This window comes from Lepidochelys kempii, chromosome 23 (genome assembly GCF_965140285.1).
Source record: "Lepidochelys kempii isolate rLepKem1 chromosome 23, rLepKem1.hap1, whole genome shotgun sequence".
In the NCBI taxonomy this organism is placed as follows: domain Eukaryota; kingdom Metazoa; phylum Chordata; order Testudines; family Cheloniidae; genus Lepidochelys; species Lepidochelys kempii.
This window is the reverse complement of record NC_136402.1, coordinates 16,365,485-16,393,274: the sequence shown is the minus strand read 5'-3', so window position 1 is coordinate 16,393,274 and position 27,790 is coordinate 16,365,485. Positions and strand designations below refer to the sequence as shown.

Below are 27,790 nucleotides of genomic sequence, written 5' to 3'. Positions count from 1 at the left end.
CTCCGTGAGAGGCTCCGGGCCATGCCCTGAACACTGGGGACAAGACCCGCCCAGCTCAGGGCCATCCTGGGGGCACTGCGGAGGGGAGCCTCAGCCACACACCCATGGGCCGCAAGAGGCAGTCGTCGGCCCCAGGCCGTTGCCCTGCTCGCATGATTGAGCGGACCCACGTGGAGCGAAGGCGGTGGCGGGGCGCACAGTGGGTGCCACACACGTGCCATGGCATAGGGCTAGGGAGCAGCCATCACCCCAGCTCCATGTAACCCTGGGGCACCGGGCAGGGCCGCTGCGCCCACATCTCCTCCCACAACCTAGTCAGGGCTCTACTGCCGTCACCCGCAGCTGCCTGGGGTGCGCTCTGGTCTCTCCCCACGGGCTCACAATCACCACCCTGCTTGGCGTGAGCAAAACACCTTTATTCTTCAGGTAAGAATAGCACCATGAAAACAATACAGTCAATAACACACCCTCCCACGCCCTCCGCCCCTGGAACTCCAGCCCATCCCTGGCACCTGCGGGCCAGCAAGAGGTCCCAAAGAGTGGGCAAGAGATTTCCAGATTCTCCCCCCCTCACCCCTCAAACTGCTCAGTAGCCCAGCGAGATCACCCTGCTCTGAGAAATTTACAATCTAAACAGCTCAAGGAAGCGCAACCCCCATTTTACAGATGGGGAAAATGGCCTGGACCCCAACAACGAAATCTGGCCCCATATCTTGGCAACAGACGCCCCCCTGTACCCCAGAGGCTTAGGCAGTTGTGTGGGGCCCAGCTAGGCCAGGCTTGGCAAGCGTGGGGGGCTGGTGGCTCCAGACCCGACAGGAGAGGGGTTAGTTAGCACCACATTTCTAAGAAGGCCCCAAAGACGGGGACAGAGGATGGGACACGTGCCCCAGGGCGGGTGGCATTAGGAGGAAGACAACATGGCCGCCCCCGGGCAACGCCCTGGGAACAACATGGCCACCCCCAGTGTAAAGAAGAGAGAAGGGGTGAGGGGACCCTGCACAGCAAGTTGGTCCCCCCTCCCTCCCATTGGAGGGCGGGGCGGGGGAGAAATCTTCCTCAGCCCACCAATCAGAGCCAGCAGTATTTTGCTCCACCAATCAGAGGCCGCTGCACCGCATGGGTCTGCCAATCGGGGGTTGCTTTGTTCTTCTTCCCCTTATTGGTCTTTTGGCTCCAGGCAGCAAGCGATCAGCACTTCCCCCTCCACCAATCAGAGAAGGAGCCTTCTTGTGACCCACCAATGGGAGTCCTTCGCTCTCTCCCAGCTCCCCCAATCAGGCCTAGCGCCCGCCCTGGGCAGGGGGGCGCACACCATGGAGAGCCAGCCCCACTCATGGGGAGGGGTCACAGACGCTCCCCTCCAATGACCTCTGACCTTTGCCCTCCACCCCCGTATCCCCCCCTTACTTTGCCCCCCCCTGTAGGGGGGCCCTGGCCTCTTCCCCCCGCCCCGGGGGCTCCTGGGTGCGGACGGGCAGGTACCCGTTGGCCGAGCGCTCGGGGTCAGCCGGGCTCTCCGCCTCCTCCAGCTCCCGCTCCCGCTCCCCTCGGGGGGGCGCCCCCTGCTGGCGGCGCCGCGCCTGCCACTCCCACGCCAGCTGCCGGAGGTAGAGCGCGGGGATGGGCAGGGTGGCGACGACGATGAGCAAGATCAGCATGGCCAGCGCCCAGGGCGGGTACAGCACCCGCGTCTCCTCCGCCTGCGAGACAGGCCGAGGGTCAAACCTGCCAGGGCCTGTGTGCCCATCTGCCCCGGCGTCCCGGCTCCCCGACCCACGGGCCCCTCTGCCCCGCCTCCCCGCCCAGACGCAATCCACGGGCCCCTCTGCCCTGCCTCCCCGCCCTGACCCGACCCAAGGCTCCCCGCACGCAAACCTGACCCACGGGCCCATCTGCCCCGGCGTCCCGGCTCCCCGACCCACGGGCCCCTCTGCCCCGCCTCCCCGCCCTGACCCAACCCAAGGCTCCCCGCACCCAAACCCAACCCATGGGCCCATCTGCCCCGGCTCCCCGCCCAGACCCAACCCATGGCTCCCTGCACCCAGACCTGACCTACAAGCCCCTCCGCCCCGCCCAGACCCGACCCACGGGCCGCCCAGACCCAACCCATGGGCCCTTCCGCCCCGGCATCCCGCCTCCCCGGCGGGGGGGGTCTCACCTGCACCCGGTCCCAGGCCTGGTAGGTTGGGGGGCTGCGGCAGATCTGCCCCAGGCTGGCCAGCAGCAGCCCCAGCATGGCCAGCAGGCTGCTGTAACGCCACATGCAGCCGTAGACCCGCCAGGGCCGCCAGCCCCGGCCCCAGGGCTTCCAGCCCAGCATGATCTCCACCTCCCCCAGGAACCTGCAGGGGGACAGGGGTCAGCCATGGGGGAGGGGGGCCAGGCCTGGGGCTCCCCAGCCCCCCCACAAAGCCAGGCCATGGGGGGGAAGGGCAGAGGTCTGGGGGGGGGGGAAGGGGTTCAGGGTTTGGGCCCAGGGGGAACCGGGGGTCAAGGGAGAAGGGCTCCAGGGGCGGGGCCTGGGAGGGGGCACCTGTGCACCCCATAGAGCCAGGCCCCAGTGGGGAGGAGAGGGACCCTTGAGGGGGAAGGGCAGGGGGCCCCAGGAGGTGGGAGGGGCGGGTACCTGTTCACCCTGCAGGCCTGGAGGGGAGGGAAAAGGACCCCCGGGGGGGAGGGGGAAGGAGGGGCTGGTACCTGTCCGCCCCGTAGACCCAGGCCACGGACACGGCCTCGCAGGCCACGACGGCCACCAGGGGCAGGGTGGCCGAGTAGTCGTCGAACATGGAGACGAAGTAGCTGCCCGAGCGCTGCACGAACATCAGCCCCAGCAGGAACCCGCCGGCGCAACACAGCACTGGGGGGGGAGGGGGGGAGAGTGAGCCTGGGACCCCCATGTCCCCCCACAACACAGCACGGGGCGGGGAGCCTGGGACCCCCACGTCCCCCCACAACACAGCACAGGGCGGGGAGAGAGAGCGAGCCTGGGACCCCCACATCCCCCCACAACACAGCACTGGGGGGGAGAGAGAGCGAGCCTGGGACCCCCACGTCCCCCCAAAACACAGCACGGGGGGGAGAGAGAGCGAGCCTGGGACCCCCACGTCCCCCCACAACACAGCACTGGGGGGGAGAGAGAGCGAGCCTGGGACCCCCACAACACAGCACGGGGGGGGAAGAGAGAGCGAGCCTGGGACCCCCACGTCCCCCCACAACACAGCACTGGGGGGGAGAGAGAGCGAGCCTGGGACCCCCACGTCCCCCCACAACACAGCACTGGGTTGGGGGGAGAGCCTGGGTCCCTCGCATACCCCCCACAGTGCTGGGGGGGCACAGTAGGGTTCCCAACTTTCTAATAGCACAAAACTGAACACTTTGGCTCTGCCCCTGCCCCCACCCCTTCCCCAAGGCCCCACCCCTGCTCACTCCATCTCCCCCACCCTTTCACCAGGCTGGGGCCCAGGGTTTGGAGTGTGGGAGGGGGCATGGGATCCAGCTGGGGGGGGCGGGCTCTGAGCTGGGGCAGGGGGTTGGGGTGTGGGGAGGGCTCTGGAGTGGGGCCAGAGATGAAGGGTTTGGGATGAAGGAGGGGGCTCCGGGCTGGGGCAGGGGGTCCCGTCAGCGCTTCCCGCGGCTCCCAGGTCCCTGCAGCCCCCTGGAGCTGTGGGGCTGGCATTGGGGGCCGCTTCCAGGAGCCGCCTTAGCCCCACTGCCTGGACTTTTAACGGCCCGGTCGGCAGTGAAAACCGGGGCAACCCTAGGGCAAGACAGCCTGGGACCCCCCCACGTTCCCCCTGCTGCACTGGGGGGCAGAGCCTGGCACCCCAGAAATCTTCCCCCATTCATGTGCAAATCCCCCCACGTGCAGAGTCATGCACATACCCCCGCTCCCCCCCCGGGCCCCGCCCTACCGGTGAAGAGGGCGGCACGGCGCTGCAGGGTGGGGTAGCGGTCCAGCAGGGGGGTGAGGATGCCCTGCATGTTCCCCAGCATGGTGCTCAGCCCCAGGTTCAGCAGCATGAGGAAGAAGAGGACGGACCAGAACGGGGAGGCCGGGAACAGGGTCATGGCCTCCGTGAAGGTGATGAAGGCCAGGCCGGTGCCCTCCACGCCCTGTGGGGGAGTGATGGAGACTGGGTTAGGCACTGGGTACCCGGGGACCCCTCGCCCGGCGCTGGGCTGCGGGTCCTCTGGGGTGAGACGCTGGAGTTGGGTGTATGGGCCCCCCCTGGATCGGGGTACAGGGGCCCCTCACCCGGCGCAGGGATGCGGCTCCTCTGGGGTAGGGCGCCGGAGCTGGGTATATGGGCCCCCCCGGGTTGGGGGCCTCTCACCCGGTGCAGGGATGCGGCCCCCCTGGGGTGGGGCATGGGTATCTAGAATCGTAAGGCTGTTCTCATGTCCCCTCTCGGTCTTTTCCTCTCCAGACTAAACAAACCCCAGTTTTTCCAATCTTCCCCCAGAGCGCGTGTTTTCTAGACCTTGAATCATTTTTCTCGCTCTTCTCTGGACCTTCTCCAATTTGGCCCCCTCTCTCCTGAAACGTGGCGCCCAGAACTGGACCCGATACTCCACCTGAGACCAGATCAGCGCGGAGCAGAGCGGACGATTCGCTTCTCGCGTCTGGCTTACAACGCTCCTGCTGCTACAGCCCAGAATGAGGTTCGCTTTTTCTGCAGCAGCGTGACACGGTTGACTCATATTCAGCTTGTGATCCACTCTGACCCCCGGATCCCTTTCCGCAGGACCCCTTCCTAGGCCGTCGCTGCTGTTTTGTATGCGTGCAACTGATTGTTCCTTCCGAAGTGGAGAACTTTGCATTTGTCCTGACTGAATTTCATCCGATTTACTTCCGGCCATTTCTCCAGTTTGTCCGGATCGTTTTGAAGTTTAATCCTATTCCCCAAAGTACTTGCAACCCCTCCCAGCTCGGTATCGTCCGCAAACTTTACAGTGTCCTCTTTGTGCCATTATCTAAATCCTTGCTGAAGATATTGAACAGAACCGGACCCAGAACCGATCCCTGCAGGTCCCCGCTCATGATGCCCTTCCTGCATGACTGGGAACCACAGATAACTACGCTCTGGGAACAGGTTTCCAACCAGTTTTGCACCTGCCTTATAGTAACTCTATCTAAGTTGCATTTCCCTGGTTTGTTTATGAGAAGGTCACGCGAGACAGTATCAAAACTTCACTAAAGTCAAGATATAGCAGGTCAGCCGCTTCCCCCCAGCCACGAGGCTTGTTACCCTGTCCAAGAAAGCTTTCAGGTTGATTTGACACGATTTGTTTTTGACAAATCCATGCTGACTGTCACTTATCACCTTATTATCTTCTAGATGTTTGCAAATTGATTGCTTAATTATTTGCTCCATTATCTTTCCGGGTACAGAAGTTAAGCTGAAGGGTCTGTAATTCCCTGGGTTGTCCTTATTCCCCTTTGTATAGACGGGCACTAGATTTGCCCTTTTCCAGTCTTCTGGAATCTCTCTCCAGGCCTTTTCAGAGATAATCGCTAATGGCTCCAATATCTCCTCAGTCAGCTCCTGGAGTATTCCAGGACGCATTTCATCAGGCCCTGGTGATTTGAAGACATCTAACTTGTCTAAGTCATTTTTAACTTGTTCTTTCCTTATTTTAGACACTGATCCTACCTCATTCTCACTGGCATTGACTATGTTAGACATCCGATCACCACCAACCTTCTTGGTGAAAACCGAAACCAAGAAGTCATTAAGCACCTCTGCCATTTCCACGTTTTCGGTTATTGTCTTTCCCCCCTCATCGAGTAACGGGCCTACCCTGTCCTTGGTCTTCTTCTAAGGTATGTGTAGAAAGTTTTCTTGTTTCCTTTTACGTCCCTAGCTAGTTTGATCTCGCTTTGTGCCTTGGCCTTTCAGATTTGGTCCCTACATACTTGTGTTATTTGTTTATATTCACCCTTTGTAATTTGACCGAGTTTCCACTTTTTGTAGGACTCTACTGAGTTTTAGATCATTGACAATCTCCTGGTTAAGCCAGGGTGGTCTCGGGCCAGACTTCTCATCTCTCCGACACAGGGGGATAGTTTCCTCTTGTGCCCTTAATAACGTCTCCTTGAAAAATGGCCGACTGTCATCAATTGTTTTTCCCCTTCGACTTGCTTCCCAGGGGATTTTACCTACCAACTCCCTGAGTTTGCTACAGTCTGCTTTCCTGAAATCCATTGTCTTTATTGTGCTCTTCTCCGTGGTTGGGCGTGGGTACATGGGGCCCCCCTCCAGGTGGGGAGCAGGGTACACGGGGCCCCCCCTCCTGGGTCGGGGTGCGGGGTACACAGCCTCCCCCCCCGCCCCGGGGTCAGGGCGCAGGGTACATGGGGACCCTCCCCCGTCCCTGGGCACCTTGTTCATCTCGTCCTCCAGCCGGCAGTCGGTGATGCCGTGTCCCTGCAGCGCAGTGCCCAGCTCGGGGGGCAGCCTGTGGTACCAGGCGCTGTACTGTGGTGGGGACAGCGCTACCGGGTCCAGGGTGGGCGGGCCCAGGGTGGGCGGGCCCAGGGTGGGCAGGGCCCCGGTCCCCAGCAGCTGGGCCAGCATCTCCATGTTCCTGGGGGGCGGACGGAGGGGAGAGGCCACGTCAGCGCGTGCCGGGTGCGGGGGACGGGCATGGGGGGGGGGAGCGGCTCACCTTGCCACGCAGGCCCTGGCGACGGCGGTGGCCCGGAAGCCCAGCACGGCGAAGACGACCAGGGTGGCCAGCAGCGAGGTGAGGAAGTTGATGCCGGCCACCAGCAGCCCGTCAGCATGGCAGTTGTTGTACTGGGCGTTGTAGCTGGAGTAGGCAATGACGCTCCCGAAGCCCAGCCCCAGCGAGAAGAAGACCTGGGTGGCCGCCTGGCGCCAGACCTGCATGTCGCCCCAGATTGCCAGCTGCGGGCAGCCGAGCGTGAGCCACGGGCCGGGCACCTGCAGCCCCGGCGGGGGGTCCCGGCGCTCCAGCCCCGGGGAGAGTAGGGGGACCCGATCCAGTTGGGGGGGTTCGTGCCAGGGATTGCAGTCGGGCGGGAACTTATCCGGCCCGGGGAGGCTGGGGCTCATACCGGGGGATCCGGTCGGGGATGGGGAGCCTGGCGCTCATGCCAGGGGTGCCCGATTCAGCCAGGGGGGGCATTGGTGCTCATGCCGGGGGAGCCAGCTGGCGATGAGGGGCCTGGCACTCATGCTGGGGGATCCGGCCAGGGATGAGGGGGGGCCAGCGCTCATGCTGGGGGATCCAGCCAGGGATGAGGGGGGGTCGGCCCTGTGCTCACCTGGGGGGTGAACATGATGCGGACACCGTCGGCCGCCCCGTCCAGCAGCAGCCCCCGCACCAGGAAGCAGAGCAGCACCACGTAGGGGAAGAGGGAGCTGAAATACAGCACCTGGGGGGAGGGAGGCAGTGAGGGGGGGGCTCTCACTCTGCGCCCCAACGTCCTCCCCAGCTCACCCCATCCCGAATCCTCCCACACCTGGGGGGGAGGGGGAGGGAGTGTTATGGGTTAGTCCCCCACAAGCCTCCCCAGCATCTGGGCCTGACCCCCTGACCACCCCAGACAGACAGGGGGGTAATGAGGAGGATGGCAGCAGGGTGGGGGGAGGGATCAGTGGGGCGTGATGGAAGGAGGGGCAGTGGGAGGGCAACAGGGGTCAGGGGAAGGAGGCCCGGAGGGCAGTCTGGGGTCGCAATAGGATGGGGGGGGGCAGCGGGATGGAGGGCAATAGGGGAGCAGTGGGGGGGGGCAATGAGCCGGGGGGGTGGGGGCAGTGTGGGGCCAGGGGGGCAGTGGGGGTGGCAGTGAGCCGGGGGGGCAGGGGGAGGGGGCAGTGTGGGGCCAGGGGGGCAGTGGGGGTGGCAGTGAGCCGGGGGGGCAGGGGGAGGGGGCAGTGGGGGTGGCAGTGAGCCGAGGGGGCACCGGGGGGGGGGGGGAGAGCTCACCTTGCCGGAGGACTTGATGCCCCGGATGAGGGCGCCGCAGACCAGGGCCCAGGCAGCCAGCAGGCAGCCGGCCAGGGCCGGGCTCACCCCCCCGCTGGCGCTGATCGACCCGCTCACGTCCAGCGCCTTCCGGTACCAGAAGTAGGTGGTGGGGGAGCTCTGGGCACATTCAGGTTCTGCCAACACAGAGCCCGGCCGGGTCAGAACCGGGCAGCGCCCCCACCCCAGCAGCCCGGCCGGGTCAGAACCGGGCAGCGCCCCCCCCCCCCAGCAGCCCGGCCGGGTCAGAACCGGGCAGCGCCCCCCCCCCCCAGCAGCCCGGCCGGGTCAGAACCGGGCAGCGCCCCCCCCCCCCAGCAGCCCGGCCGGGTCAGAACCGGGCAGCGCCCCCCCCCCCAGCAGCCCGGCCGGGTCAGAACCGGGCAGCATCCCCCCCCACCAGGGTCAGAACCGGGCAGCATCGCCCTCCCCCTTTCAGCCCAGCCTCCCCCGCCACCCCACAGCCCAGCCGGGTCAGAACCGGGCAGCGCCCCCCCACTCCATCTGCAGCAGCGCTGGTGGCCGGGGCCCGGAGGGAGGGTGGCGCCCCCCAGTGGCAGGCGGGGGCCGGGCTGTAGCACCCACCTGGCTGGCTGTGGTTGGCGCCGAGGGGGCAGCTGGCCCAGGGCAGGGTGGAGCGGAAGGAGTTAACGAGGTAGAAGAGGCTCCAGGCGATGATCACGTTGTAATAGAGAGAAACGAACCCGCAGACCTGGCACAGAGACAGGGGTGAGCCTGGCTGGGGCCCCCTTGCCCGGCACTGGGACGGGCCTGGGCACACAGGGACCCCTTCCCTGGGGCTGGGACACCCTCTCCCCCCAGAGTGGGGCAGGGACATGGGGACCCGTTTCCCAGTACCGGGCCAGGCCCCCCAGCAGGAATTTTCCTGTCGGTGCTGCGAGCTTCCCCGCAGCAGTGCCCTGAGGGTCCCCCCCGCACTCACCACGCAGCTGGCGAAACCGATGCCGACCAGGCGGGGGCTGAAGTGCTGCCAGACCCCGATGCTGCCCTGGCGGATGCTCTGCCCGGCCGCCAGCTCCAGGAAGAAGAGGGGGATCCCCACCACCAGGAGGATCAGGAGGTAGAGGAGAATGAAGGCTCCTGTGGGGCGGGGGGAGGTTACAGGTCTGGAGCCGCCCACAGAAACCCCAACCCCCCCTCTCTCCCCCCAGAGAGACACTCCTGGAGACCCCAGACCTCCACCCCCATCAACCTTTTCCTGCCCCCCATTCCCCAGCCCCGCCCCCCACCATTGAGACCCCCTCCGGGCCCCCCACTCACCTCCGCCGTTCTGGTGGCATAGGTAGGGGAAGCGCCAGACGTTGCCAAGGCCCACGGAGAAGCCGACCTGTGCCAGGATGTATTCGGCCTTGTTGCTCCAGGCCGGGCGGGCGGGGGGCTCCTCGGGGCTCGTCCCCTCCTCCTCCGGCTTCACCTTCTCCATGGCAGGCGGGAAGGGGCCGGGGCCGGGGCCAGGCCCGGGAACAGCCCACACCTGAAAACTCGCTCGCACGCTCGTTCACACCCGCTCCCACCGGCCCCAGGAACCACCCACCCGCGCGCACTTACAAACACAACCCCCCGCACACACAGCCCCCCTGCAACTCCCCCCCCCGGGGTCACATTCACTCACCGGCCCCCAGAGCCCGAATGAAACCCTGCGAGAAACAAAACCAAGGGAGTGATTAGGACGGATGGGGCTCTTCACACAGGGGGGGCTGGGACGCGGCTGACTCTGGGGTGAGGCGCGGGGGCTGGGCACACAGGGACCCCTCGCCCGGTGCTGGGACGCAGCAGGATAATTAGGGAGAAACGCACAACATATGGGTATCGCTCCAGCCCCCCCCAGCCAGGGACAGAACCCAGGAGTCCGGGTTCCCACAATCAATTTCAACAGAACTAGTCACCCCCTGAGAAAAGGGGGGGGCACAGGGTTGTACCCAGGTGCCCCAGCCCCTGGGGACACCCCCCACTAAGAGCCCCCCAACGGCCCCAGCCCCCGGGGACCCCCCCCGCTAGGAGCCCCCCAACGGCCCCAGCCCCCGGGGACCCCCCCCGCTAGGAGCCCCCCCCCCCAACGGCCCCAGCCCCCGGGGACCCCCCCCCGCTAGGAGCCCCCCCCCAACGGCCCCAGCCCCCCCGCTAGGAGCCCCCCCCCAACGGCCCCAGCCCAGGCGGGCTCCCACCTGGCGGGGGGCGCGGGGCCAGCGTGGCTCGGAGGCGCCTTGCATCAGCCGGGGGCGGGACAGCGTCTCCTCGCCCCCCCGCGGCCCCCCCCAGGCCGCGTCTCCCCCTCGGCCCCCCCCGCGCCACGTCTCCCCCGCGGACCGCCCCGCGTCGCGTCTCCCCGCCCCCCCGCCGGTTCTAGGCGTCACCTGGCGGGGCGGGGTTCAAGGGCGATGGGGGCCCGGCGGGGGGGGTCAGGAGCCGGGGGCGGGGCCCGGCGGGGGGCGGGGCTGACGCGCGGTTGGGGGCGGGGCTAGCTGGAGCCGCGGGCCACCCCCCTGCGGGGGCCACGGGGTCTCCCAGCGCCCCCCCCCCGGGCTCCCCTCCCACCCCCCCCCACTGCCCCGCCCGTCTCCCCACCATAGGGCGACGCGGATCCATCATAAGCGGATCCGGCCGGGGCCGGGGGGGGCGATTATTAATCGTTAACGCCCCGGCATCGCCTGGACCAATCAGCTGCGAGCGGGGGCGGGGACGAGACCAAGTTTTGAAACTTTGCTGTGGGGGGGACGGGGACGGAGCAGACGGAGCCCGAGCCCCTGCCGCCCCCGACGCTGCTCCTCCTGGGGGGGCTCGATCCCGGCACTCAGGGGCTCCCCAGCCCGGTGAGTGACCCCCCCACATGGGGGGGGGCGATGGAGTTGGGGGGGGGTACAGAAGTCTAAATAAAAATGTGTTTTGGGGGCGAATTATGAGGCAAGGATGGAAAATCCGCGGGGGGGGGCCCATGGCAGTGGGGCGCAGGGCGGGGACCCCAGTGTGCTGCAGGCTGGGGGGGCCGGGGGGCCAGGCCAAGCGAGCTAAAGCCATTATCTTTCCCTCCCTCCAGGGCCTTACCCCACACCAGAGCGTGGGGGGCGGAATGGGGGGCAGAGGCTGCAGGATCCCAGCGGGGGGTGGGGGGGACTCCTGCCTACGGGGGGGTTGGGGCGGGGGGGCCCGACACTAGCTCACCCCCATTTGGCCCCGGGTTCAGGTGTCGCTGAGCCATGAATCCTGCACCCTGGGGCCCTCCCCCTGCCACGCCCGGACGCCTGGGTCCGCCTGATGCTGCAGGGCTGGGCAGGGTACCGAAAGTCGGGAAACCAGAACCAGATCCGTTCCTGGGAGCGCCAGGGGGTGAGGGGCACCAGTAGGGCTGGGGGGGGACAGGGCCGGGCTGGCAGGGGGCTGCGGGTCGGGAGTGAGGGGCACCGGCAGGGCTGGGCTGGCAGGGGGCTGCGGGTCGGGAGTGAGGGGCATGGGCAGGGCTGGGGGGGGACAGGGCAGGGCTGGCAGGGGGCTGCGGGTCGGGAGTGAGGGGCGCTGGGGGGGGGACAGGCCGGGCTGGCAGGGGGCTGCGGGTAGGGAGTGGGGGGCACGGGCAGGGCTGGTGGGGGGGCAGGGCCGGGCTGGCAGGAGGCTGCGGGTCGGGAGTGGGGGGCACGGGCAGGGCTGGGGGGGACAGGGCCGGGCTGGCAGGGGGCTGCGGGTAGGGAGTGGGGGGCGCTGGGGGGGGACAGGCCGGGCTGGCAGGAGGTTGTGGGTCGGGAGTGGGGGGCACGGGCAGGGCTGGGGGGGGGACAGGGCCGGGCTGGCAGGAGGCTGCGGGTCGGGAGTGGGGGGCACGGGCAGGGCTGGGGGGGGACAGGGCCGGGCTGGCAGGGGGCTGCGGGTCGGGAGTGAGGGGCACCGGCAGGGCTGGGGGGGGACAGGGCAGGGCTGGCAGGGGGCTGTGGGTAGGGAGTGAGGGGCGCTGGGGGGGGACAGGCCGGGCTGGCAGGAGGCTGCGGGTCGGGAGTGGGGGGCGCTGGGGGGGGACAGGCTGGGCTGGCAGGAGGCTGCGGGTCGGGAGTGGGGGGGCACGGGCAGGGCTGGCAGGGGGCTGCGGGTCGGGAGTGGGGGGCACGGGCAGGGCTGGGGGGGGACAGGGCCGGGCTGGCAGGGGGCTGCGGGTCGGGAGTGGGGGGCATGGGCAGGGCTGGGGGGGGGACAGGGCCGGGCTGGCAGGAGGCTGCGGGTCGGGAGTGGGGGGCACGGGCAGGGCTGGGGGGGGACAGGGCCGGGCTGGCAGGGGGCTGCGGGTCAGGAGTGGGGGGCACGGGCAGGGCTGGGGGGGGACAGGGCCAGGCTGGCAGGGGGCTGCGGGTCGGGAGTGAGGGGCACCGGCACAGCAGCCCAGGGGAGTTAGGAGCACATGGGGCCCGTGTGGTTTCCTTTGTGGGGAGCGACAGAGGATGTGGGGCCCGGGCCCGGGACGGGTGATGGGGGCAGGGGAAGTTGCCTTATCAGCCGGAACCAGCGACTGCTGCTGTCAGCCCTTCCCCCGCCCACCCCCGCAGCGGGCCTGGGCCCCGGGATCCGGGGGGGGGGAAGGTCCTGTGTCCCATCCCCCACATTGTGACATCACCCCCAGAATAGTGGGGTCTCTGTGGGGCTGGGCGGGCAGCAGCTGTCTCTGCCCCAAGGTACGGGGTGTCCATGTCCGGGGGGGGCTGGGGTCCCTGCACCTGAGCATTAATGTCCCCCCCTCCCCCCACAGGTCCGGCCATGTCTCCCCAGGGGTGTCTGAGCGTCACCAAATATTTCCTCTTCCTCTTCAACCTCCTCTTCTTCGTGAGTGTGGGGGGGCCTGGGCTGGGCCCAAGGGGCTGGAGGGGGTGGGCCTGTGTGGGTGATGGGGGGATGGGGGGGCAGGGCCTGGGGCTGGGGGGGTTGCTCTCCCCTGCCCCTCCCTAGATGGGACTCGTGCTAAAGCGGGAGGCTGCTGCTGGGGCTGGTGGGGGGCAGACATCTCTGATTTGGGGCCAGCCACCAACTAGCCCATGAACTCCCTGTGCCCCGGGCTGGGGGGCCCGTGCCAGAGCAACCCCCCCGCAGTGTAACCCCTCCTTTCTCCCCCCCCAGCTCCTGGGTGGTATCATCCTCAGCTTCGGCCTCTGGATCCTAATCGACCAGCAAAGCTTCGCAGCCGTCCTGGGTGAGCCCCCCGCTCCCGACCCGCAGCCCCCTACTCGTCCAGCTCTGCCCCCCTCAGCCTTGCTGTGCCCCCAGCTCCCGACCCGCAGCCCCCTACTCGTCCAGCTCTGCCCCCCCAGCCTTGCTGTGCCCCCCGCTCCCGACCCGCAGCCCCCTACTCATCCAGCTCTGCCCCCCCAGCCTTGCTGTGCCCCCCGCTCCCGACCCGCAGCCCCCTACTCGTCCAGCTCTGCCCCCCCAGCCCTGCTGTGCCCCTCACCCTGACCCGCAGCCCCCTGCTCGCCCAGCCCTGAGCTCTGCCCGGGCCCCTTCCAGGTTCCTCACTGTACGCCCTGAAGGTCTGGTCCTACATCCTGTCCGGAGTTGGCATCATCACCATGCTGATGGGTTTCCTCGGATGCCTGGGTTCCCTCAAGGAGATCAAGTGTATGCTGGGATTTGTAAGTATACAGGAGAGCCAGGACTCCTGGGTTCTCTCTCTGGTCTGGGAGGGGAGTGGGGTCTGGGGTGTGGAGAGCTGGGAACCAGGACTCCGGGGTTCTCTCCCTGGCTCTGGGAGGGGAGGAGGGTCTAGTGGTTAGAGTGGGGGGCTGGGAGCCTGGGGTCACAGTGGGGTTGATGCGGGAAGTCTCCTCCTCCCCCCATGAGCTCAGGGCCTGGTGCAATTTCCCATGGTAGCTGGCACCATGTGACACACCGCCACCGCCCCCCCCCAGCAGCCACATCCTTTCAGGGCTCTGCCCCACAGATGGTGCCTGGCCCAGGCTGCTGGCGGGAGGGGAGAGGAAACAATGAGAAAAGCAGAAGAGCTGGAGCTGTCCCTGGGGGGGGAGGGCCTGGGGTGGTACCAGCCTAGCTGGGAGGGGAATGTTGAGCTCCCCAGGGTTGGGGGAAGGGTTTTGGTGTTAACCGGGGGGCGCGATCGTGTCCAACCCAGCACAGGTGCCCAGTGGCGGAGCAGAGCTGCGGGGTGACCCCCATCAGTTCTGGGACGTCAGTGTCTGTTGGTCTGTCTATGGGTGGCGAGGTGGGAGAGGAGCAGAGGGGTGGGGGTCAGAGGAGGGAGCTGGGGGGGGGCCCTGAGGCTGAGAAGATTCACTGACACCCTTTCTCTCTCCCCCCCCCCCGACCCCAGTATTTCGGTTTCCTCTTTCTCCTCTTCGCCGTCCAGATCACCATTGGGGTCCTGCTGTATACGCAACGTGTCGGGGTGAGTGGGGTGCGCCGGGGGGAAGCTCGCGGGGCCGGGCGAGGCGTGGCCGGCGCCGGGGGGAAGCTCGCGGGGCCGGGCGAGGCGCGGCCGGCGCCGGGGGGAAGCTCGCGGGGCCGGGCGAAGTCACCTCTCCTCTCTCCCTCCCAGCTCAGTGGCAAGGTGCGGGAGTTCGTGGAGGACGCCATCCGGACCTATCCCCTGGCAGGACCCCCCGGCGAGAAGCACCAGGGCTGGGACTTCATTCAGGGGCAGGTGAGACCCCCGGGGCCCAGCTCCCCAACAGCCTGCTCCTGGCTGTGAAGCCTGGCTCGTGAGAGAAACCCCGGTGTGGCTGGGCTCCCCCCAGGAGGGGTTGCGGCCCTTTTCCCAAGAGGGACACCCCGATCGTCTGTCCGGTCCCTCCTCTCGGAGCCGTTAGCCGGGGCCTCGATCGGATCAATTTCTGCTGACTGGAGGGAGGAGCTGGGGGCTGGCTCCCTGGCAGAGCCTCGTCCCTCCCGCCCCTAGCCTGGGACCGACCCGGCTACGAGACACCAGCCTCTGGCTGGACCACACTAGCAGGGTGGCCCCCAGGGACCCACACGCCGAGAGGCCGGCTCCTGGCCTCCCAGATGGGGCCGTTGGCACCAGGGACCCCCGTCTCTCTCCACGGCAGACTGCGACCTGGCCAGACCCCGCAGGCTGGCACCGGGGGCAGAGGTTGAGCCGCAGCCCGGCCAGGCAGCTCCGGTGAACGGCCCCCCGTCCCTGCGTCCTTCATTTCCAGCCCCTTTTCCCCCTTCATTCTCCAGCTGGTTGGTCCCTCGCTCACCCCTGGGGGCCTCGATTGTTCAGTTGTTTGCGGGGGGCGGGGGATTTGGGTCTCAGCATCTCTCCGAACCCGATAAGATTCTGGGTCGGGTTCAGCCAATTCTTGAGCAGCCCAGTCGTTCCCCACAGACAGCAGGTTACTCCTCTGTGCCACGCAAGGAGCAGTGTTAACCCTTTCTCCACAGCAGGGTGACAATGCACCTTATGGGGGGAAACTGAGGCACGCCTAGGCAGCACAAAAGCGTTACCGACGCTTCCCGCTTCGCCACCGACAAAACTGCTTAAATCTGGCCCCTGCGGCCACCTCACGCTGTGGGGAGAGACCCCACAGGCCGCCCCTGGGGGCCCAGCTATGTAGACATCAGGTCCCAGGGTGGATTTGATTTAAATCTCGAGTTAGGAAGACTCGATTTAATCATGGTTTTCTACATAAAAGTGCATTCTTGTTGGTTGTTATAACCTTAATACATATTCTTCACAACTATACATGTTGGCTTCGTTTTTAGAAGGGACACACTATACGTTTTTACACAGTGATTTATTTTGAAAACTTTTCAGATTAGTTTTACAGCGATGTCAGAAAACGAATCACTGTTTGGTTATTTCATTTACCTAAAGTAATTGAAGCAGATAGTTCATCTCCCAGTGACTTCATAAATATCTCCAATTCTTCAGGCTAATCATGAATAGTTGGAGGATTTTCTGGCCAGGCTGCGTTAGGAGGAGAACATCACCAGACAGACATTGAAACGTTTTGTTTAACTAAACCAACAACATTAAGTGTTCTGGATTTTTTTTCTTCAGCAGCAAACATGTAATATTTTAACAAAACAAGCGTATGTCCCTCGCTTCTCACATTTTTCTCCAGACGTCTTCTGCTTGTCCAGATCTATTCCACCCCCAACAATCTTCTATTCATTGAACTTTTTGAAACTTTGCACTTTTAGAGCGAGGTTGACTCTGTGGACACAAATTTGCAGAGGGACAAGGGTTGAGGTCGGTTATTTCTCACCTCTATATATTTATTTATTTCGAAACATTTTTGCTGTTAACAAGCACGTTACCTCTGGGGGAGACAAATCCACAGTTTGAGAACTGCAAAACTAAGCATCTCTGATGGGATCTGCTCGACTGAGCCCTGAGTCCCATTGGGTAGATGATTTAGGTTAATCTTTCTATACAGAAGTCGCTGGAACCCCATAAGATTGGGTCCCTAATCCATGAACTATTGGAAGTCATTTACAAAACTTAAACATGACATGAATATATTGTCTCCTACTACCGAATTAGAATTTATAATCCCTATTCCATGAGGGGGTATCTTTGAGCTATAATGTATCTTAATTAAAAGTATCTTTTTTCCTCAAAAAGCATTTTAACAAAAAAATCCGATTTAAATAAAATAAAATCCGATTTTTAAATTTTTTTTTTTTAATCATTGATTTGTACCCACCCTGCTGGAAACGCCTGTGCACGCCCCCACTGCCCCATGGCTCTGCTGGTGGGCACCATGGTCTCTGGCTCATCCATGCCCTCCCACTGTCCCCCCCATCTCCTGGCAGCTTCAGTGCTGTGGCTGGAACTCGTACCTGGACTGGCACCAGAACCCAGTTGTGGACAACTCCTCCCGCATCCTGTACCCCTGCTCCTGTCACAACAGCTCCAGCCCTGGCGAGCGCGGCACCAACACCACCGAGGCCCCGGCCATGCAGAGGGCCACTGGGTTCTGCACTGCCCAGGGGGACTGGCCAGTCTACAAGCAGGTGAGTGCTGCCTGAGAAGCTCGCAGCGCCGGAGTCCCTGGCTGGGGGCACTGCTGTGGGGAAGCTCGCAACTGGTACGGTTGTGGAAAAGGATTTTGTAGTAGGTGCCAGTGTTCTGACCCCGCCCCCTCTCCCTGCTGTCATCCAATCAGGGCTGCGCAAACAGCGTCCAGGGCTGGCTGGCCAATAACATCATCAGCATCGTGGGCATCTGCCTGGGCATCGCCCTGATGGAGGTAACAGACCTGGGGGGCATGGGCAGGGCTGGGGAGCAGGGGCCACCCCCGCGGATGGGGAATCAGCACCAGGGGGCACTGTGGGGGAAGGCTGGGGGGGATGTGGGATCTCCCCCTCCATGACTCAGTCGTCGTCCCCCCCCAGTTCCTGCAGCTGCTGTGCCTGGCGCTGGCCGGCAGCCTGGAGTGCAGGAGACTCACCAGTGGCTCCCAGGAAATCCTGACCTTCCCCAGCAGGTGGCGCCAGCGTGCACGTGTGGCGGCAGTGTGGGGCGGTGACTTGGGCATGTCCGCACGCGCGTGTGTCGCTCTGCCTGCGTTTTGGGGCCTGTGTTCCTGCCCAACCCGTGTCCCCACATGTGCCGGTGCCCACACCCCTTCCTGCAGCTGGGGGTTGAGTGTGCGCGTTGGTGTGCGTATGTGAGGGGCTTGTGCATGTGTCCACGTGTGTTGTTGCGTGCGTGGGCCATGCATGTCCCTCTGTGTGTCCCTCACACCTGCGTTACCTCACCCGCATGTGGGTCACCGGTGTTAACACGTGTCTGAGCGTGTCCCGGGCCATCCCCGCCCCGTCTCTGCCCCACACTGACCCCGTTAACCCTTTCCCTCCTGCCGCACCGGACCCATGTATCAGGAGTACTGGCAAGGTAACTTACCCCGGGGGTGGGGACAGGGAGGAGGGAACCTGGGGGGTAGAGGGGGAATAGCTCGGATCCCCCCCACATCAGCCCCGTCTCCTCCCCCCAGATCCACGCCATGTCCATGGTGTGCTCCCTGCTCCGAGAGGAATCATTCGGCGCCTCCCAGGGGCCAGAGCAGGAGATGCAGCAGCTCCAGGGCAGCCCCCAGCCCAGGGGCCTGGCCTATCGCTGGGGGGGTCGGCAGCGCATCGCCTGAGAGCCACGCGGGGGGCCCCCTAGACAGGAGATGGGGAGACCCCCCCAGCATCCCCTAATAATAAAGTATCTGTGGAAAGAATGAGGGAGTTAGGAGAAGTGGTTATTCCAGTGGGGGGCATTCTCCCCTGGGGCAGGGCTGGCCCCAAAGCCCCAGGGTGGCACTAGGGGGCACTGTGCTGCAGGGAGCGGGTCGCAGGGGACAGATTTCAGGGAATCGCCAGACCTGTGGGATTGACCCCTGAATGACTCAGGAGCTGACTCCGCCTCTGATCATCTACCCCCATCACCCTCTTCACCCCCAACCTCTTCCCATCCCCCATCACAGCATTGATTTCAGGGGCCTTCTCACAGGGGTGTGTGGCTGCATTGTTGGGGGCGGTAGGCCCACCTGACCCCACTCACACGGAGCCGTGGGGTGGAGGGGGTAGGCTGTGCAGGGGATGGTTGGTGGGAAAAGTGGGATCTCTCAACTCCCTCCCACAGCTCTGTGGGGATGGTTGATAATAGCAGTAGGATCCCTCATTAACTCTCCCAGCTGTGTGGGGGATGATTGGGATCCCTCCATTAACTCTCCCGACCCCCAGCTCTGTGGGGGATAGTTGGTGGGATCCCTCCATTAACTCTCTCTCCCCATGGCACCAGCTTGTCAGGGGATGGTTGGCGTGAGGAGTGGGATCCTTTCAGTAACTCTCTCCCTCCACCCCAGCTTGTCAGGGGATGGTTGGTGTGAGGAGTGGGATGATTGGCGTGAAAAGTGGGATCCCTCCAGTAACTCTCTCTTTCTCTCCCCCCAGCTCTGTCTCATGATGTTATCGATGTTTCTGTTTAGAAACATGGGCCAGAACTACGACAAGCTGACCCGATACTCCTAGGAAACCCCTCCCGCTCCAGGGGGTGGAGGGGGTGCAGATGGGCATGATCCACCGCCCCCCAACTGGGACCATCCAGCATGGGCTGAAGCAGCTTTCTTTCCCTGTCTGTCTGAGTCTTCTTGGCAAGGGGCGGGGCCCCTGGTCTATTCCCCCCAACCCCGGTGTGTCATCCCCCACCATGGCTTGAGCTGTGCTCACCCTTCGGGGCAGTGGCGTAGGGATGGGGCAGCTATTTCATTCTGTCTCTGGGTATCTATTAGTGGGGTTTGCTGTAGTAGGGAGGGGAAGTGCAAACTGGGAGGGGGGATTGGGAGAGGTCCTGGTAGTTATGGGGGGGAATCAGGGCGGGGCAGGAGGTTGGGATGTGTGAATATGTCTGTGTGCCACTGAATGTTCTTCTCCTTGGGGGAGGGTGGAGATCTGGGGGAGGAGGGAGCAGGGCAAACTGGTCCTTTCCGCTCCCTGCCACTGGAAGGAAGCAGGGGCCCTGGATTGGAGGCCGGGGGGATATTCCCCTCATCTGTGAGCTGCCCCACCTCTCCCCAGGAATTTGCAACTTTTGTAAAATCCACTTTGTAAATAAAATAAAAATGTGGGATCCCAGCCCTGAAAATTTGATCCTTTTTGTTATTTGCAAGGGATGCAGGGAGAAAATTAACCAGGAGGGCGTGTCCCCTCCCTCTTCTCCCTGCCCCAGTTCCCCCCTCCCCCCCAAAATGCTGGGGACCCTATTGTAAATGCTGCCCCCAGTGGGTCTATTTGGTATTGTAGGCCCCCCACTGCTAAATGCTCATTGCAAATGTGATAATGCCCCTCCCCGTACACGGGCAGGAGGAGGACAGGTTGAGGGGGCAGCGAGGGGTCCCCAAATAACCAGCCCCTGCACCCCACCCCAGAGGGGCTGTGTCCCAGTGCCAGGCGAGGGGTCCCCAAATAACCAGCCCTCATGCCCCACCCCAGAGGGGCTGTGTCCCAGCGCCGGGCGAGGGGTACCTGTGACGATGTGACTCAGCAGGGAGGGGGGAGTGTTGACCTGGGAATGTGCCCTGGGGCTGGGTGGAGGAACACAGGGAACCCCAGGGCTGGGGTCTAAGCTCCCTGCTCCCCCAGAAGGACGTGATTGAGGGGTCCTGGTTGTACCCACAAGCTCTGATGTGACGATGTGACTCAGCAGGGAGGGGGGAGTGTTGACCTGGGAATGTGCCCTGGGTATTCGCTGGACTTCCCCCAACCCCTCCCCCAGACATAGGTAGGAAGGGTCTCGGGATGTCCTGGGCAGCAGTCTGACGCCTCCCAGCCCGGTCAGGCCCCAGGGCCCACGCTGCGTCCCCCGGGCAGCTTCCCTCAGGGACAGGGATCGGGTCATCCAAGCGATCCCTCTCCTCCAGCTGGGCAATCAGCTGTTCCTTGGTGGACCTCCCGATGCGCAGCCCCCTCTGCCTGCACAGCTCCACCAGGTCGCTCTTAAGGCGTTTAGCGTACATCTCCCTGCTGGCCACTCGCAGGCCAGGCAGCTTCCCACGGTTTCCAGGAAAAGCCCCTCGTGTGCCAGTCCTTCTTGAGGTCACCGACTCTTTGCCAGGGTCGAGCTGCAGACTCCTCCGCCCCTGGGACCGCTCGCTGCAATCCCCCGGGGGACCCTGTTACTGCAAAAGTCTTTCTCTCTGGTCACACATTCCCAGGGGTTAACCGCCCCCCGAAACCGTCTCTCTCTGGATCTTCAGCACGCCTGGTCCCCATCAATTCCCCTTCCTTTTACTGCTCCCCAGTCACTTACTGCAGGAAGCGCCGTTCACGGGGTGCAGTAGATCCCACCGCTGCCACCAGTTGTCACAGAGTATGGGGGAGTCCAGGCCCTGCACCCCTCTTCCTGGGATCCACTGAGACTCTCAGCCAGCCAGTAAAACAGAAGGTTTATTGGACAACAGGAACACAGTCCAAAACAGAGCTTGTGGGTACAACCAGGACCCCTCAATCACGTCCTTCTGGGGGAGCAGGGAGCTTAGACCCCAGCCCTGGGGTTCCCTGTGTTCCTCCACCCAGCCCCAGGGCAAATTCCCAGGTCAACACTCCCCCCTCCCTGCTGAGTCACATCGTCACAGTACCCATATAAGCAGACACATACCAGCCTGACCAGCACTGGTTCCCGGCGGCGTATCTGCGACGTTGCTCCTGGCGGATTTTGGCTGGCCGGAGCTAGATTCTCATCGGTTGCTGGCGGCAAATGTCAGTTTTGCAGCACACACAGAGTCCTGAGGAAAATCATTCCGGCGTGAAGCGGTGCGATTTCCAGGCCGGGCCGCGTGGCTGGCGAAGGCGGACGGGTGCGGTGTCAGGCCATTCCTGTTGCACGCCCGATGCCGGTGACCGGTTGGAACGGTGACAAAGCGGGAACCTTTCGGAGCTCCTTGGCCATGGGCGTTCACCGATTTCCCCAAACTCCCCTGCAGCGCTGGGCCTTGACATCGATACAGACAACAACTGCCTCATGATTAGGGCCCTACCAAATTCCCAGTATATTTTGGTCAATTTCATGGCCAGAGGGTTTTAAGATTGGTCAATTTCACAATTTCAGCTGTTTACCTCTGAAATTTCAGGGTGTTGTAACCCTGGGGGGCCTAGCCTAAAAGAGGATTGTGGGGGGGTCACAAAGCTGTTGTGGGGGGTTGCCTCCCTCCTGTGTTGCTTTCAAACTGGGCCGTGGAGCTTCCTGCAGCTGGGGGAGGCTCCTGGAGGTGGAGCTGATCGCCCCAGCCGGGGCTACAAGCTGCTAGTCCCAGCCAATTTGGGGGCCCCCTGAAAAAATGTGGCTTGAAGGGGAGGTGTACCACCCTCCTTTCTGCCCTGCCTCTGGAGATAGGACTGATTTCCCCACGGGAGGGCGGCCATGCAGGGGAAAGACAAGTCCTGCCCCTGCCCCTCCACAACCCCGTCCGGCCTAGCAGCCCCACTCCTGGCAACATGGGGAGATCGGATTTCCCAGTGAAGAGCTTATTTCAACATCCGTGACATGTTTTTCACAGTTGTGAAATTGGTAGGGCCCAATTATTCATAATAACCCTGGATCATTATCTGTCAAAGTTATAAAATATAAACTGTTTTCTCCCTCCTGCCCCGGGAGGCGAGGCACAGCAGAGCCGTCCCCACTGCTCTACAGATGGGGAAACTGAGGTACAGAGGAAGTCTTCAGCAGAGTTGGGTGTTGCTCTATGTCTCAGTTATGGCGCCTTAGCCACTGGGGCGACAGAAATGGCCTAGCTTCACTCTGCTGCCTGAGCCGCTGCCCTGCCCAGCTGCTGACACGGAGGGGGAGGCCATGGGCACCTCCCGGCAAGTGCCCAAGCATGGTGGGACACCCCACAACAGGGCCCCTCCATGCCAGCACTGGTGCCCAAGGTCGGCTGGTTCTGGAATCAGAACCCTGTTCGAATCAGTGCCCTGGGAGAAACGGGCCAGTACGGGTCCCTGGGAGGTGGCTGGTCGGTGCTGGGGGAGGGAAACTGGGGTGGTGGGGGGAAGGTCGGGGTGGGGGAAGGCAGGGCGGGTTGGGGGGTTCTGGGAGGATTGAAGGTGTGGGATAGTTTTGGGGGGAGGGAAGGGAGATCAGGAGGTTGCTGGGATCACAGTGCTATGGGGGCACAGAGATTGGGACAGTGTTGGTCAGAAGGGGGAATAAGCTGGGGTAATTATGCGGGGAGGGCTGGTCAAAGATGGGGGCAATTCCATGGGGAGAAAAGGAGAGAGGTTGATGCAGGGGGAGAGGGACCCACAAGGGGCAGTTGCGGGGAGAGAAAGGTGCATATGGGGGTGGAGGGAGGGAGGGGAGGGGAGTGGGGAGGATGGCTGGGGATTGGAGGAGGATGCAGGTGTCTGGGGATGTAGTTCTGGGGGATGGAGGGAGGGATGGAGGAAGGGGTGTGGCAGAGGGATGGATGGGGGGAAGGATAGATGGAGGGAGGGGTGTGAGGGAGGGAGGGATAGAGGGATGGAAAAAGGGTTGTGAGGGGAGGGTGCCAGAGGGCAGGGGGCCGGGCCGGGGCTGTGCCCCCCACCCACCTGCTCTGTCCCCCCGCAGACCTGTTCAGACGTCGCTGGACAGGCCGGGCGCGATGCGGGCACGGTGGCTGCTGGTCTGTGCCCTGACTGTGCTGCTGGCAGGGGCCGAGGGCTCCCTCTTGCCACCTGCTGCCCGTCGCCTGCTGGGCCGCTTCCAGCACCTGCTGGGGGGCAGCCGGGTGAGACTGAGTGTCCCCTGCTCCCCCAGGAACCCCCCACCCTTCCCCTGGGGCCCCCAGGGACCCCCAGCCATCCCCATCCCAGACACCCCCAGGGACCCCCCAACAACCCATCCCCACCCACAGGCACCCCCACCTGCCCCTCTATCCCTCCCCAGGCACCCACAACCCCAGACAGCCCCAGGCATCCTTATCCCTCTACCCACCCCAGGCACCCCCCACCCCTCCCCAGGCATCCCCCACCACCCCTCCCTCCAGCCCCAGGGACTCCCACCCTGCCCCATCCCCTGGTGCCACCAAGGACCCCCCACCCCTCCCCAGACATCCTCAGCCGTCCCCTCTACCCCTCCGCAGGCACCCCCCACCCATCCCTCCAGCCCCAGGCACCCACCTACCTTCTCCCCCAGTCCCATCTATCCTCATCCCACACCTACTTTTGAGTCTCTGTCTCCATGCACACGCCCTGTCTGTATCTCCGTCCAGCCCACGGTCATCGCCCCACACCCCCACATTTCTGCTGGGTGAGGGAGCAGGAGTTGGACTGTGTATGTCTGTCTGTCTGTCTGTGTTTGCTCACTCTAACTTCAATATCTCTGAGGGGTTTTGTGTGAATCTGTGTGTGTGTTTCCTAATTCCTGCTGTTCCTGGTGCTGGGAGGGGAGCGCGGTCTAGTGGTTAGAGCCGGGGGCTGGGAGACAGGACGCCTGCGTTCTCTGCCTGGCTCTGGGAGGGGAGTGGGGCCTAGTGGTTACATCCAGGGGCTGGGAGCCAGGTCGGGGGACTGTAACTCCCAGGACTCAGTCGATGTGGGTTGTTGCAGGCGGAGTTGGGGCAGGAGGAGGGGCGCTTCGAGGCCCCCATTGATTTCCGCAAGCTTCCCCCCAACTACCACACCGAGGAGAAAGAGCAGCGCAGGGTGGGGAACGCCACGCTGTACAGCCACCGTGAGATCCACAAGGTGAGCAGGAGCAGGGAGATGGTGGTGCCCCCTTTCCTCCCCCAGCCTGCCAGGGCTCCCCCAGGGATGCCCAATTAAGAGGGGACCTGAAATCTCCATGTGGATCTTCACCTAGGAATGAACCCCCCTGACCCCAGCTCCCTGGATAGTGGGGGGAGGTGTGAAGTAATGTCCTCCCTTAGGGCCCACTGGGGGCATGACCAGAGCACCCTGTGCTGTGGCTGTTCCCTGCTCAGACCCGAGTACCTTCCCCAGCCCCCTTCCTTGGGCTGAGCCGGTCCCGGTCCCGTTCAGGTGACAGACAACAAGACGGGCGCGATGCTGTTCTCTGACAGGACGGTGACCTCCATCGAGCAGGGGGAGCGGGGCCTGGCGGAGAGATGGCGGGTGAGTGCGGAGGGGCTGGGACAGACAGAGACACGAGGGGATGGCTGGAGCCCAGAGCCAGCTGGAGATGGATGTGGGGGGCTAGGGGTGGGGACCCTGCATTTGCGCTCTAGGCCAGAGCCCCTGCCGGGGATGATGTGCGCCCTGAGTGACCTCTGCTGGGGGTCGGCAGTGGGACTTCACCTCTAGGGACTCCCGGGAAGACGCTCACAAGCCAGAGTGCAATGGACTCCTGGGTTCTTCTCTGGCTCTGGGAGGGGAGTGGGGTCTAGTGGTTAGAGCCAGGACTCCTGGGTTCTCTCCAGCTCTGTCATTTTCTATACACAACCTGCCCCCCGTGGACCCCTCTCCTTCCCTGGCTGGCTCCTTTAACACACTGTCTCCTGATTCCCTGGTACCTGCAGACTTGTGACGCTCTGTTGCTAGGCTCCGTGCAGGGCACCTGGTGCCTGTATCTCCCGGCAAACACGGGGGTTGGGGCCGCAGCCCGGGGGAGAAAGAAGAGTCAGTAGCAGAAACTTATCAACCCCCACCCCACCGTCTCCCCTGTCCCCGCCTGCCAGACCTTTGGAACTAGGTTCCGGGCCAGGGGACGGTGTAACAGACCAAAGGAGTCTAACACTGGGCCCCAAGGCTACGCTCCTGAATATTGGCCTCACTGCAGGAGCTCGAGGGTCCCAGCTCACCATCGCTGTCATCGCTCATCCACTATTAACAGGCAGAGGTCAGGATCACCCACTCCGGAAACTGAGGCACAGAGGGAGGAAAGGCCTGCCCATGCCCAAAGGGCACCCAGGGAGGCAGGGACACAATTGGAAACTGAACCCAGGAGTCCTGGCTCCCAGCTCCCCTGCTCTGACTCATTCCCCTCCCAGAGCTGGGGAAAGGACCCAGGGGTCCTGGCTCCCAGCCCACCTGTTCTAACCCACTAGACCACACTCCCCTCCCAAAGCCGGGGAAAGGACCCAGGAGTCCTGGCTCCCAGCCCCCCCAGCTCTAACCTCACATCCTTCTCCTCCTAGGGGCATCTCCTCACAAGTGCGGGCCCGGGTACGGTGTCACACATTCCCCATTTACCTGTGTCTCTTCCAGGGAAGCCAGACAGAGTCTAGAGAGGAAGGAGCAGGCGGTGGGGCAGAAGCAGAGCCTGTCCCAGGGAGACACGTCCTGCGGATCCCCCGCCCCGGGCTGGCCTTCCTCATCATCCACTTACGGCGCAAAGCCAGGCCCGGGAAGGCCTCTGACACCAGCTGGCCAGACGGCGCATCCCTTAGTGACAGGAGGCACAGGCTGTTAGCTATCCGGGATGGGCTGATGGAAGCCCCCCGCCCTCCGAAGAAAGCTCCCCCCCTTACCCTGGCCTGGCACAAAGCTGTAGCACGGAGGCCGCATTTTTTCTTCTTCTTCAGGAGGCTGTAGCAAAAAAGGAGAGAGAGACCGCGGCCAGCGATGGAGAGGATACACCCCCTGGGGGAGGTCTGTGCCATGCTGGTGAATCTGGGTATAAAGTCCTGCTCCTTGGGTTTTCTTGCAATAAAAATTCTCTCTCTGGCAGGGGGTAAATTGGAGAAATTAAATTCTGAACTCTGCTGCTTTTATGGAGGGCTCTAGGAATCACCCCACTAGATCTGTCCAGGATCCCAGTGCCCCAGCGGTGTGCAGACATGGAACATAAACAGGTTGCCCACCCTAAACGGCTTGCATGGGCCAGTCCACTCAGCAGTTAGCCTCAAGAATAAGCCAGTGGCAATGAGTTCTGCAGGCTCATGGTGGATTTTCTCTGCTTAGTTTTCAGTTCGCCCTGTTCAATTTAGCTGAAGGACCCCGTGGTACAGGATCATAAAGCAGGCGACTGCACCTCTAACCCTTGTGGTGTCCCACTGTGGTCTCAGACCTCCAGCTGTCCCCGTTCTTGGGGCAGGCACTTGTGAGACTCTCCCGTTGGAGCGGGGTTCTGGCTGATTCCCAGTACATCTGACATTAGCTTGCACCAGAGATGCCTGTGAGCGCCAGCTTCATAAAGCAAAGTATTGTTTATGCAGAACAAAAGTATTCCAGAGAAAATAGAGCTAACCAATCTACAGCTTCTATGCAAACCTGGCTTAGCTGGGGACACCCGTCTTCCACTCCGGGACCCTGGGAGGCTTGAAGGGTGCTTCGGGGTCTACTGCTCTGGTCTCACGGGGGATCAAAGTTACTGATCTACCTTCTCCATCCCATTGGTTGCTGGCTGTAGCCTGTAGCGGCTGCCTGCATGTTCATCTCCCAATTGATTTCCAACGCTCTTCATCAGAGAGATTTTCCAGTCCTCTTGTAATTGTCACCTGTCATCGAACCCCCTTCTAAGTGCATGTCTCCATGAAAGCCTCTGCCAGTGAGGGGTATGAAGAGGGGTGATCCCTGACTGGTGTAGCTGTGCCCGCAGAACCCCTTTTGTAGACACAGTTATGCTGGCAAAATTGCACTGGTTTCACTCGGGAGGGGTGGAATAAGCAACGCAGTAAAAGGCCAGCTTTGCCAGTGTAGCTGCAGCTGGCATAGTATACCAGTAAAATGCACCTAGTGTAGACATGGCCTGTTTGTACTAGATCCTTTTTAGGATGAGGTGATCAGAATGAAACTCAGTGGGACGTATCCCCAGCTGGTGTCAATCGGCCATCGCTCCATTGGAGTCAATGGGGGTAGATCCCAGCTGGAGTATTTGACTGTAGCTTCATTGGAGTCAATGGCCCAGGTCCTCAGACAGTGTAAATCGGCCTAAATCTGTATAAACAGCTGCCGTGCCCCACCCCAGAGGCAGCTGTATCTCAGCCCCAGGTGGGGGGTCCCTATATAAACTGCCCATACAGCACTTTCAGAACTATCCCTGCACTCACGCTGAGTTTTGGAGCCACTGGGGGAAGGTGTGTTGGGAGTGAGGGGAATTGCAGGTTATTTAAACAAAGGCAGGTTTCCTCCGTGCTCAGACACCTGTGGCAGACAGAATTCTTCACCCAAGTGGCAGCAGGATTGGGTAGCTTGGCGAGATGAACAAGTCTCCTCTGGATCAGCTGAACTTGTGTGAATGCTCTGCAGTCGGTACCATCTTCTCAGATAACCCCGGTTGCTTGAGTTCTGCTCAGCTCTACAGAATATTCCCTGTGGTACTTGATGCAAAATCATTTTTATGAGGTGTATGGCCCCCCAATGGATATTGAGGCCCCCTGCTGGGCCAGGTGCAGCACAGACACCCCCT

The 27,790-nt window shown here is 63.1% G+C and overlaps 3 protein-coding genes and 1 long non-coding RNA gene across 9 annotated transcripts; 2 read left to right on the top strand and 2 right to left on the bottom strand.

Annotated features, from left to right (window-relative positions):
- Nucleotides 1–395: 395 nt before the first annotated feature.
- SLC6A16 (solute carrier family 6 member 16) lies at nt 396–9,583 on the bottom strand. The gene is made up of 11 exons (XM_078850079.1): nt 9,280–9,583; nt 8,942–9,099; nt 8,584–8,710; nt 7,960–8,135; nt 7,295–7,405; nt 6,673–6,914; nt 6,387–6,591; nt 3,915–4,116; nt 2,701–2,860; nt 2,162–2,345; nt 396–1,703 (listed from the first exon to the last, which is right to left on the bottom strand). Exons 1-11 carry the CDS (start codon nt 9,440–9,442, stop codon nt 1,407–1,409), a joined length of 2,025 nt encoding a protein of 674 aa, XP_078706205.1. The 5' UTR covers nt 9,443–9,583; the 3' UTR covers nt 396–1,406.
- A 1,095-nt stretch (nt 9,584–10,678) lies between these two features.
- On the top strand, nt 10,679–19,578 carry CD37 (CD37 molecule). 2 transcript variants are annotated; one of them, XM_078850084.1, is made up of 9 exons: nt 10,679–10,829; nt 12,746–12,819; nt 13,111–13,183; nt 13,498–13,622; nt 14,318–14,392; nt 14,543–14,647; nt 16,768–16,968; nt 17,121–17,204; nt 18,898–19,578. In XM_078850084.1, exons 2-9 carry the CDS (start codon nt 12,754–12,756, stop codon nt 18,973–18,975), a joined length of 807 nt encoding a protein of 268 aa, XP_078706210.1. In that variant the 5' UTR covers nt 10,679–10,829; nt 12,746–12,753; the 3' UTR covers nt 18,976–19,578. The 2 variants fall into 2 exon arrangements, with proteins under 2 accessions (XP_078706210.1, XP_078706209.1); XM_078850083.1 differs by lacking the exon at nt 10,679–10,829 and adding an exon at nt 11,214–11,343.
- Nucleotides 15,705–25,990, bottom strand: LOC144929692 (uncharacterized). Of its 5 annotated transcripts, XR_013634922.1 has the most exons (7): nt 25,911–25,990; nt 24,954–25,824; nt 24,415–24,537; nt 23,053–23,195; nt 21,101–21,433; nt 17,861–18,170; nt 15,705–16,165 (listed from the first exon to the last, which is right to left on the bottom strand). It is a non-coding gene; the product is annotated as an uncharacterized LOC144929692 (long non-coding RNA). The 5 variants fall into 5 exon arrangements; XR_013634924.1 differs by lacking the exon at nt 17,861–18,170 and having other exon boundaries at nt 20,753–21,433; nt 23,032–23,195; XR_013634921.1 differs by lacking the exon at nt 17,861–18,170 and having other exon boundaries at nt 20,753–21,433.
- On the top strand, nt 23,058–25,984 carry DKKL1 (dickkopf like acrosomal protein 1). Its single transcript, XM_078850085.1, has 4 exons — nt 23,058–23,210; nt 24,031–24,168; nt 24,463–24,555; nt 25,648–25,984. Exons 1-4 carry the CDS (start codon nt 23,085–23,087, stop codon nt 25,972–25,974), a joined length of 684 nt encoding a protein of 227 aa, XP_078706211.1. The 5' UTR covers nt 23,058–23,084; the 3' UTR covers nt 25,975–25,984.
- Nucleotides 25,991–27,790: the final 1,800 nt, after the last annotated feature.